The 12,120-nt window shown below is 47.3% G+C and overlaps 1 protein-coding gene across 5 annotated transcripts in view; it reads right to left on the reverse strand.

Moving 5' to 3' along the window:
• LOC149356020 (uncharacterized) overlaps positions 1–12,120 on the reverse strand; it is a 49,013-nt gene that overhangs the window by 25,873 nt on the left and 11,020 nt on the right. For 4 of the 5 annotated variants that reach the window (XM_089584073.1, XM_089584074.1, XM_089584072.1 and 1 more), the window contains exons 4-5: positions 6,892–6,965; positions 2,494–2,742 (exon numbers count right to left, since the gene is read on the reverse strand). In XM_089584073.1, the coding sequence (XP_089440199.1) occupies positions 2,494–2,742; positions 6,892–6,965 (323 nt within the window). The remainder of the gene's footprint in view (positions 1–2,493; positions 2,743–6,891; positions 6,966–12,120) is intronic. The other variant, XM_089584075.1, reaches the window with a different exon arrangement.

A 12,120-nucleotide genomic window follows, 5' to 3' on the forward strand; every position in this document is an offset into this window, starting at 1 on the left:
ACCCATCGCGGCTGCATCATATTTGGGTCCCGAGTTGTGATGCCGAGAGAACTACGCGCACAAGCTATGTCTCTCATCCACGCCGGACATCGGGGCATCGTTGCAATGAAAAAGTGTGCCAGAAGCTACATGTGGTGGCCTGGCATTGACAACGACATCGAAACAGTGGTGCGAGAATGCAAGCCTTGCCAGAGCAGCCGGAGCGCCCCGCCGAAAGCTCCTGTCCCAGAATGGGAAAAGCCAGACACACCATGGCACACACTGCACATTGATTTTGCAGGACCAATTGAGGGCTGCACTTTCCTTGTGGTCGTAGATGCCTACACAAAGTGGCTTGAGATAAGGCAAATGGGACAGACGACTTCGGCAGCAGTCATTGACAACCTCCGATCACTATTTGCAACGTTCAGCCTGCCGCGCAAGGTAGTGTCGGACAACGGAACGCCGTTTGTGTCTGCGGAGATCCTCAAGTTTTATCGCGACAACGGGATCTCATCAGTTACATCGGCCCCCTACCACCCAGCGACAAACGGACAAGCCGAGCGCTACGTAGCCGAGCTAAAACGCGCCCTTGAAAGAGATCAGACAGGCTCGCTGCAGCGCCGCCTTGCGCGCTTTCTCTTCAAGCAGCACACGACGGTTCAGAGCACAACAGGCGAGACCCCCTCGAAAATGATGTTCGAGCGTGAAATGCGAACCCAGCTCACAGCCATCCTCCCCGAGCCAAAGGCAGAGACGTTCCGGGAAGAAAAAGCAATTCCGCGCTGCGGCACGCTTAATGAGGGGCAGCGCGTCCTCGCCCGACAGTTTCTGAAAAAGCCACGCTGGGAGGAAGCTACAATTGTCAGACGCATAGGCCTGCGCTCTTGGCTCGTCAACATACATGGCACAGTAGCACGCCGACATCTCAACCAGCTGCGTAGATTTACGACGCCGTCTGAGAGCTGTCCGCCAGCGGAGAGAACACGTGCACCATTTTCCCACATAGCCTGGCACCTCTTCCCGGAAGAAGAGACTTCGCCCAGGACAGACCTAGGAGACACAGCGAACAACAGCCAGCCTACAAGTGTTTCTCCCCCGAGCGCACAAAGCCAGCGCGCCTCCACGCGTGAGCGCCGACCCCCTGCACGATACCAGGCAACTTTCTAAGGGGGAAGGAAGTGTTGTGTCCCCTTGTTGCTTTTGTGTGTGTGCGCCCCCTCCTAACGACCACTCGCATTCCCCTCCTAACGACAGTTCGCATCCTCCTCCTAACGACCACTCAATCCTCCTCCTAACGACCACGACAGTTGCCCCTCGTCGCACGCTGTCGACAGTATGCCCCCCCACGGTGCGCCCCCGCACCCTCCTCCTGTTCTGGGAAGCCACTCCCTCCCGTGGACGCTTCTCCGCTCCGTCCTTTCTTCGGGCGGCCAGTTCGGCTCCTGCCTCGGTCGACGCTGGTCGCACCCTCATCGGCTTTAAATAAACGAAGTCTAAAAGTACCGTGTGCGTCTTTCGCTGCATTCAACACAGCGACCGGACACGACAGTAACCCGGCACAGGTGGTTCGCATCTTAGCCGTGTAGCGAAGCACTCATGGCAGCCCTTAAGCCCTGATTCTGTGCAAAGTATGATGAACCCTTGCCCCCATGTTCTGAGACCTTTCGGTCTTTAGGGGTGCCTTGAAGGCTCCGTTAAGCAGTTGAGAAGCAAAAATCTGTTGCTCGGTTACTTTTGGCAAAGGGGGTACATTTAAACTAGGCATCAAACATACAACTTACAACCAAACAGCACAAAATGAACAAAGGGCAGGAAAGAAGCCTCACACCGCTGACAAAAATTTCAAAATGAGGACTTGCTTTCATCTAGGCTAAGTCCGCTATTTGAAATGTTGATCAGAGGTCTGAGGCTTTCCTCCCACCCCTAGTTCATTTTGTGCTGTCAAGAATTCAATCTTCCCAGCCCTCTATTGACAAGAAGCAACATAAAAAACATTTTTGATATGAGGCTCCAGCATTATAACAAGTAAAACCAATGCACACAGGAGAGAGAGCTATGATGAACAGGGTACAATGAGACTATCAGTATACAGCCTCTGCCACGCAACACTTTGCTTTTCCACACAGTAAACCAATTTCATGCTGCTCAGGCCTTGTGAAAGCATTCAGTGCAGGTATTTTAAGACAACAGTCTGTGCATGACAGCTGCCTAAGCACGCCACATCTCTGCAGTGATTTTCTTTCCCGTGTTCAGTGGTCTCAGTGCTTATTTCCCCTTTAATTTCTGGATGCTACTTGATTTTGAGCAAAGTGGCAGCAGCACATTTTGCTGTGACTCTCACCTACACTGCACTACCTTTGCTCTTCTTTGCACAGCTGCTTTTAAACAGACTTCTCCAGCACTCTTTCACTGGCGTAATTATTAAGGTTAGGTCGCTCGCTCTTCATGGGCAGAGACGAGCATGCCTGACTGAAAGTAGTGGTAAACTGAGAAGATTCCTTCACAAGTTACTGCAGAATTAGCGTCCCTCCGGCACCAGTCTTTCCAATGATGTGGTCCGCCTTGTCTGTCAGCTTGGCAATGCTGAGTCGGACTTCTGTGTTCTGCGAGCGTGCTTCCGAGAGCAGCACAGGCAGCTGGGCGTCAAGTGCTCTGCTCACCGAGGTGGGCACAGGAGCTGCTGGGTGTGCATGCGGTGGGGGGGGGGGGGGCAGCAGGATCCCTTGCTGCTGGTAAGGGGTAGCCAGCCAGTGCACCCTGCTGATGGTTTGGGGGGAAGAAGGGCAGCAAGGAAGGTATCAGTATCCTCAAACCGGCAACGAGTGGAATACACACAACAAGGAGTGCCACAGAGATGAGCCTAAAATTTCTTTTTACCTTGCTGAAACACCTTCTGAATATGGAGAAAAAAAGAAACTCCCCAATCAACAGATCGCACAGTAGTGACCTTTTGATCTGCACTTAGCTTCTAGGCAGGTGCGAACACTGAAAATTCAGACTGAATTAACAAGTTGAATTATCCTATTTTCAGATGCCTAGCCCCTGCAGCCATGAATATCTCAAGCTCCAAATGGTTAGCTGTGCAAAACAGCTGCTAAGAAATGTTTGCCCTGTCTCAAATGTAAAAGAAAGGGCATGGTACCACACCTGCAAGCCAACTAGCATCTAGTGTTACACATTTCTTTTCCTTTCCCTGCGTGAAAAGTTGCCACATGCACTTACTGGCCATACAGCGTCTGAGTGAAGAGTGCACCACCTGGCTGATCAAAAATTCAGGGGGCACTTTGACTACCTAAAGTGCGTAGAGGCGAAAGCGTTTTCCTAACCACTTTTGCTGCTTCTGTGGCACTGGTGGCGTCACATATAATTGAGTACTAATTACTAAGTGATGACAAATCACTAATTCATGGTTAATTACTGATTAATGCCCGAATACTAATTAACTGCTAATTAATGACGCTTAAGCTTCTCCTTTAGGAGTGGAACGCGACAGCGTGTTGTAGCGCTGCAAGTGAGTCCACGGAACGCCACCACCCGTTCAGCGCGATGCCTTGCCCTTTGAACGCAACGCTTTTTGAGGAAAGGAAATGGCGCAGTAATTGTCTGTCATCTAGGTAGACACCTGAACCGCACCGTAGAGGAAGGGAGGAAGTGGGAGTGAAAGAAGACAAAGAGGGCCCGTAATGAAGAAAATGAAAATTGTATTTGAGGAAAGGAAATTACGCAGTAACTGTCTCACATATCTCGGTGAACACCCGTCAATATTCAGGGGGGCACTTTTTTGACCTAAAGTGTGGTCACTGATGTGTGGTTAAGATGTTAAGCTTCGCCTCTAAGAGTGGAACGCGACAGCATCTTGCAACGCTGCCAGGGAGTCCATAGAACGCCATTGCCGATTCGGTTCTACGCCTCGCACGGCCTCGATCCAGGTTTCTCGAGAGAACGGGCGCACACCTTTGCAGAGCTCACGAAAATGCCCCGCTTGGACCGTCGGACTTACCCTCCTCCACACCCCTCCCTTACCCATTCCCAACAGATCCTCTGGAGACGCCTCCAGACCCGCTCCCTCTCATCCCCTCAGCTGCTATCCCACTACTGTGGCACCTCCCCTGCATGCACCCTGTGCGGCGACCCTCACGCCACACTCTCCCACATCCTTTTCGGCTGCCCTGCTGATCCTCCCCCGCAGGGACAGCCCGCGTTATCAAGTTGGGAGGACTGGGAGGTCGTGCTCTCGTCTCCGGACCCGCCATCACAGCTTGCTGCGGTGCTTCGGGGTGCCGACGTCATGGACAAACACCACATGAACGCTCCGACGTAGAGTGGAACCGTGCGGTGGTCCAGGGACCCAAGGGGGGTCTAACACACTTGCCATAATAAAGTTTTTCTCTCTCTCGCACGTCGGTAAATTGGTTTTTGAGGAAAGAAAATCTATCTGTCTCTCATATCTCGGTGGACACCTAAACCTCGCCGGTAGGGAAGGTAGGAGGATGGGAGTGAGCGAAGACACCGTATTCACTAGACGCGCCTTTGTTCATTCCGAACCATCGAGCTGGCATGGCGGAGTGGATAGCATGCTCGTATCGCACGTCGAAGACCGGGGTTCGATTCCCGAGCTCGACCAATTTTCTACTCGTTTTTATTTATTTATATGGCCTGCCTAGAGAAGTTAATTAGGCTAATTTGGCCATTAAGTAATTAACTAAGCTCAGTCCCTCTTACTTGGAGCATCACTATACGATCCCTTCAATTGGTTGCATGGTTACTAGCCAAAGTACAATTAACCCCGTTTGAAATTCGCGCACTGTGACGTCACGGCCGTTTCGACCAACTGAAAAGCGTGACATTTCTGTCGACAACTGCTGCTTACAACGATGAGACATTAAAGGCTTTCGCCTTAAAAATGCTGCTTATCCTGCGCTTGGTGTACCCCGAAGTGTCCAATGTATGCTTGTCCCGGGGTTACTGCCGCCCACCACCCGGGACATAAGGAGTCACACAAAACAAAGAACTGCACGCAGCATCAGGGTGACCCATTTGGATGCACAAGTTCCAACTGGCTGCATTCTGAAGCAACTTCTAAAGTTGTGCACCAATGCCAAGAACCAAAAGACAGGGGACTCGATGCGAGAAAAGAGGCTAGTTGTGTACTGCATTTAGTTACCTGAACATGGTGATTTGATTTGATTTGATGAGGTTTAATGCCCCAAAGCAAATCAGCCGGGCTGTGGAATGTGCTGTGTCCCTAAAAAGCTCGCGCGCAACAGGGCACGCCTTATTGTACATACACTCAATGTTGAAGCATGCATACTGTGAAAATGCTGCAGTACTCATGAACAATTTCCCGGCTATCGGTGAGTGATGTGTGAGCAGAAAGGCACTTTCGACGTAGTACTCAATGTCTGCTTCTCTATCATCTCAAACAAAATGCAGTAATAAATTACGCAAAGCCACTCATTACATCTTAATCAATTATTGAGCCTGAAGCATCAACCTGTTTGAACATGCTGAACTTGAAATAAGGGAGTAATTAGTCATTGGCATCACACCAAGCACAGCCCTACGGCTACGAAGGAAAGCTACAAATCTTTACACCATAGGGCTAAGGCAGCTGCAAGAGAGACTGTGCTCGGTGCACACTCATGGCACACTGCTGTGCACCTACAGAGGCACATCTTTGAATTTCCCACATCCAGTCAATACGCCTGCAGGTTACAGGCATACTGACTGCAATGTGAGCAGCCATGCATCTGGCTGGGACACTGGGGCACACTCGCACCCACTGGAAATGCGATGGGTTCCCACAGCACTGACCAAAACTAATGTAGGAAATGTAAAGCCCAGCACACCACAAGTTTCTCAGGTGGAGCATTCTCAGCATCTTGCAATGACGATGTAAGCTTCCAATGCAGTAGGAATGAGGAGAGAGGTGGGGAAACCCTTGAAGGCACTCAAGGGCACTTTCTGATGTGAAACTTTGCTCCATACAAAGTGTTACACAAAATTCTTGCCAAAAGAAACTACAAGCACCAGTGCCCCTTCACAATAAATAAATTTTGAAAATTTTGTAAAGATGTTTTGCGGCCCTTTAAGACAGGTAATGAGGTCCTGTTCGCACACCCACTGAATCAGTGCTCTACTTTCCTGCTACTCGACTCAAACATCTCTTCCTAGCCTACAACTGAAAAGCTTAATTCGTGTTGAACAAAGCCAACTGCATTAATTGGTAAATGACCACAACAAACAAGTAGCATTCTTCGTTCTCCTTGTTGGTGGCCTTGAATAACCTACGGAGGGCCCACCCGCATAAACAATTAGAACTGCATATGACACAGCAGCAATAGTGGCCCGTTCTGTTACTATGAGTTCCGTGAGTTCCACTAAGCCCATTCCATGAAGCAAGTGGCTAGCATAGACAAGCTCGCAGTTAGAAGCTTGTGGTTTCCCAAAATTAAGAGGCAACATAGCTTTCTGGCACAAAAAAAATAGTTTAACAAAGCAGAATTACAACAATCTCTAGAGGGTGAGAGTCTTTTAATTGTTTTTTCTAATTTTTCAAGTAGGCACATCCAGTTCATAATAGAAATACCATCAAAACTAAAAGTGAGCAAAATTTACACTGCAGCTGAAGCATTCAGCCGACTGTCTGGAGAATGGAATAAGCCTTGTCTCTGTCCTGCTGTTTTTCAGCTTATTTTTGCCCTCGTTAGGTCACTATGCCAGCAAGCCTCACTTCAGCTACAAGATTCACATATGATGGCAGTAAATTGACCTACTTCCAAACAAAAAATAGCACCAAAATAAAAGTAGGAAAAAAAATCCAGTAAGGCTCCAATTCGCACAGCATCTACAGCTCAAATATTCACTGCGTCAATACAAAATGTATTCACTCGGTACTTGGACACTCACAGCAAGCTGGTTCTGTGCTTGGTACAGAGCCATGTGCTGGGCTGCAGGCATGGCAGCAGCCGCTGGAGGGACTCCTGCATGACAAGTGAGAGACTGCCTTTATCTGGCACACAGAACAAACATGCACAGGCCAACCACAAAAACTGATACAGCAAGGTAACACAAATTTTATCAGCACTTCCAAGGTCAAAGTTAACGTTGCTAGATGCACAATGCCCCCCAGTATAACCACACCCAAACGACTGTTCCCAGAGAGCTGTTGCATCATTGCAAGCCCACGCTACCTATGTAGAAACACTGGTGGACAATTCAATCCATCAAGTACAACGCAGTAACTAAATATGAGGAAGTTACTGGTTGCCACGTATCTCACAGGCCAGCTGATCATGACGCCCACACACAAATGAAAAAGATAACCTAGGCGATTACATCAGATAACAATCAACAGTCAACTATTTTTTCACATTTTGTCACATCATAAAGCGAAACAATGGTTAGCAAACTTCTGGCATCCCACCTCTCAAATTAATCCTCATTGCTAAGCCTGCCATGAGGATTTGGCAGGCCAAGATGCGCACGACAGAATAACACTTGAAATGCTCACTTGCACAGGAAAAACCAGATGACCTGCTTTCGTACTCAATGCCAATAATCTTTACATTAGACGAGCTGCTAAGCTGGGAACCATTGAACTTTCACATCTGCTTTGACATCCAAACACCATGCAGTCTGCTAAACACCAACTGCATGAAAACTAATCGAAAGATAATGAGCTCCTGAGTGCACAGTTGCTCAAAATTGATTCTAGGCTTTGAGGTTGGTAAGCCTGAGATATAAAATTAACAAACGTTAACTAATTGCCTGCAAACTAAGATTGGGTAGAAAAAGTGTGAAGGTACAGAGAGAGGCATTACAGTCAAGAGCATTGCATTACCGCTTTTCCGAGGTACAACTGGGCAATTTCGGAATGGCAAGTCTTGACTGGCCAGTATGTCATCACCTTCTCGAGGTATGGAGCGGCAAACAGAGAAAACAGCCCCCATGCATGCAGAGCTGATGCCAGTAAGGGCGTCACTTGCTGGGCTGTTTCCACGTGCATGCACAACCCCTGCACGTGTCTGTGCTCTTCTCTGCCAACCAGCGACAGCGAAAACACATTGCGCTACACAGGGCGCAAACTAAATGCATGTGCTTTGCAGTCAAGGTGCCACAGAGTTTGTATAATAAAGGGCAAACAGTTTGCAGGGGTTGTACTTGAAACAGCCTAGCACATGACACTCGCAATGGCATGAGCTCAACACATGCGAGTGCTCAGCAGTTTTGTGGCTCTGTGTATTGATAAGACACTGCCGTATAAGCCGGGCGATGCTTTGTTAAACTATTAGAACATCCCAGTGCTGTTAAAAAAGCTATTCAGATGTGCCACCGTAGTAGTACACTACCACAAAAAATTTCAATTCTGCTTTCTTCAGGTAAACTAGATCAACCTACCATAACTTAAGTATAGAAACTTCTGAATGTAAGCAGAACAAGTATGCGATAACACAAGTGAAGTTTTGCACTATTGAGGCTTTCTCTGCAACTTTAGTTTCAACATGTGGAAAGATACTCAGGCCAAAGCAAGCAATACCAGCTGCTCTTGCAATTCTTCAGCGATGATACTCAGAATAGATGCAACACTAATAATGAGATCAGCTTTTTTTTTTCCTTTCTGAATCATATGCTATAGTAGTAATACCTCTGTTACACGGGACGTTGCATGTCATTGGCAGAAAATGACATTCACACCAAATGTCATTGAGAACTGGCCTTCCCGTTCTACACGGGTGCACAATAAGGCATTTGCTATTGATGGCGATGTCCATTGGAGAACTGCTATGACAACAAAACGTTACAAATCATGGTTTTCATATGCATATGTTCTGTTTATTGTTAGTAGCACACTGTTAAACATGAATAGACTCTTTAAAAATTCGTTGCAACGCCATGCGACAGCAATAGTCAACAAACAATCCACTGAAATATCCAAAGCAAGACAGGCTCAAAGCCGCTCACGATGACCCCTCCCCTGACGTTGTTAGCAACTCTCAGTACTATACTATGGACTAACTTCATATCTTGTGCCGTGCAGTATACAGCATACAAAAGCTCAAGTGGACTTCTGTCATAATAGAAACACCCACACTGTTTACTTTTTCAAAATTTATAGCCTGTAAAATATAAAAGGATTCGCAACAACTTATTTGAATAGCATGACCCGGCATTACATTTTGGGCACAACTGCTCCATTCTTTGGTTTTGGTCCTTCTGTCCCTTTTTTTTCCCTGCCAAACGAACTGTGTTCGATTTTTGCAGAAACATGCATAGCTGTGAGGTCAGCACCAATCTATGCAAGCTCCAATCAAAGACCTGTCAGACGTGAGGCCGACAGCCCGTTTTGCACAGATGTCTTTCCTTACCAGCCACAGCTCAAAGCAAACAGGCACATCATATCATGAGATCAACTCGTGAGGTTACTAATGTACCACGATATCCGCATCTGCACCTCGTTAATGCCTTCCAAAAGGAAGAAAAGCTACAAACAATACATACCACTATAGGGGAGAAAAAAGTGGTTTCACGATGCCTCCCCCACAACTGAATGCAAGGATGAGCTGAACATTTGGTGTGTCTTTCAGGTGGCTTTACCATGTCACAAGAGGCAGTTCACATTAATTAATTAAAAAAAAAGTATCATTGGTGACCTGCTCTCCTAATCAGATCCAACATTCTGAAGCATATTTTTTTCCAATGACGAGGGCTGCTGCTACATCACTCTACAGCTGCATCAGCGCTTGTGAAGCTCTCCCACATGCAGCTTGGGAAGGCGGCTTCTACCGGATTGGCTCACAAGCTAGTGCTGTACAACCCTTTAACAAAAATATGTTGCAGGTGTCCCCACATCACCCTTTCCGAATGGATGATCATGCAGAAAAGTTATTTAGGACTCGGACTCGTGCATTCTTATAACTTTGCTGCATTGACTGAACTGCATCATACACCACAACAGCCGGCTGTTTATAGCCATTTCATAAAGATGCTGAGCAATTTGAGAAAAGGAGGTGGTGCCAGACTTTGCTGCACAACACAGCAGCAACATTATCAGCTAGGTGTTGAGGCTTGATGCACTCAGTGCGTGCCAGTTCAGGCAGACAACATAAAAAAACACCACTGCCTGTCATCCTCCTCAACGATGAAAAAGTGACAACAGCTGCACTCAGCCATGTGATACGGGCAGCCAAGGCCCACATGAGCCACACGACCCCAAACAGCCAATTTTCATTGGACAGACTGCAGACCTGAAACTGCATTCATTATCAGCTGTTGGTTAGGAGTGACAGCACCACAGTTGCCGTAGGCTACCGCACGCACAGAGTTTGGATGAGAGTGTGGCATCTATGCCATGGTCAGCTATGTCACAGTCTCCAGAGGCACCAACTACTGATTGAAGACACATACAGTATGCTTCCCTAGTGTCAATCACACCCCTGGTTCAAACATCCACGCAAAAGGATGTGCAACACCTGCAGGCAGAATACTCTTACGCAGTCTCTGTCACAGTAATGAAGTAACATGCACACATACAAGTAAACACAAGAATGTTGCCGAATGCTATTGGCACTCAATCTTTTCAACGACCATCTTCTGAAAAATGTGGCGAAAAAATGTATCATTCTGGAAAACATATGATCCAAACCTACCATCGAGCTCACTAACAAAAGCCAGTTATAATGAATGCTCATTTATTACGAACAATGCCTGTGCTACCATCAAAATATGTATTGGAGCAATGGCACCGCATGTCGCATAAAACAAACAAGCATAGCCGCACTGCTTGGTTAGTGTGAACGAGGAGACACCATAAGCTCAGCATCATGGCCAAAAAAACTCGCCCTTCCTGCGGAGCAGAGGTTGTCTCCCGGCCACCTTTTGACAGATAGTATCAATCAGAATTACGTTAGGTTATGAATGTGCTTGCTTGGAAATTATATTATCCGGGAACATATTCACCAAAAGAAAAACAGTAACTTAACGGGGTTATCCGTTTCTTGCTCAAGATTTTGATGGTATAAACCAGGCAAATGAATGAACTGAGATCACATGAATGAGGTTCTACGGTATGTCAGCAAGGCTTCACAGCAGCAAAATATAGTGCATATTGCCATGTATACGTCGGCATCTTTTTACCAAAACAACCATTTGAAAATGGGGCAGGATGACCCGTAAGCATAGCCAACCTATTTTCAGGGTCCAAGGTAATTCCAGTGGGCAGCGGCTAGCACACACATTGTGACAGTGCCTGTTTCTAGCAAAATGCGTGGACTTCACATGTAAAAAAAAAAGTCAATTTGTAGGTGCAAACCACTTCTGCTCACAAAAATTCAAACTGGACGCTGTTCACCCTTGTGTAACTGCCAGCTTGTACTGGCAGTTGCTTTCCCAGAAGAGCGGCAAGTAGCTGGCAAACTTCCAGCAACCTCTGGAGTGTGCATCGTGGCAGAAACTGAATTTACAGGACACTTATCAGTTCAGCTTACCAGGCTGGCCAGCCAGGCCTTGAGCGAGTGTAAAAGATGTGGCGTTCTCTTCCTTTTGATCTCCATTTTCGTCATTTGCCTCCAACTGCTGAACTTGCGAATATGCCATTACGCATCTGTTGCTTTGAGCTGTGCTCATGCCACGAAGCCAAACCACACAGCAGAGCATGCTGCCGACATTTATACATCCTCCTCTGGTTAGCCAGGGGGAGGGGGGCATCGACATATGTTTGAAGTCAACATTCTTTCGCCACTGACTTATGCACGGCAATATACAGTAACGTTTGTAGTAGGCACAGCATCACATACATAACATGCGATTTTGTGAAAAATATTAAGGGTCAATAGCCCGATTTAATTTGTGGCCACAGAGATCAGGCAGGCCTAGTGCTACCCAATGCAAGGAGAGATGAGCAAGTGCAGGTGCAAATGAATCATGCACATCTTTCTATTTCTAAGCCCCAACATGTGCTAGACCAAACCACCCAGACTGTGGTGGTGGCATGCAGGGTTTAATGCCCTGAAGCAACACATGAGCTACGATGGACGACGTAGTGGGCGGCTCCATTGTTTTAGACAACCTGGGGTTCTTTCATGTGTGCTGATATCGCACAGCACACAGGCACTTTTACACTTCTCCTCCACTGAAATG

The sequence above is a fragment of the Amblyomma mixtum genome, chromosome 3, assembly GCF_055824585.1.
Source record: "Amblyomma mixtum isolate Tamu chromosome 3, ASM5582458v1, whole genome shotgun sequence".
Classification (NCBI taxonomy): Eukaryota; Metazoa; Arthropoda; class Arachnida; order Ixodida; family Ixodidae; genus Amblyomma; species Amblyomma mixtum.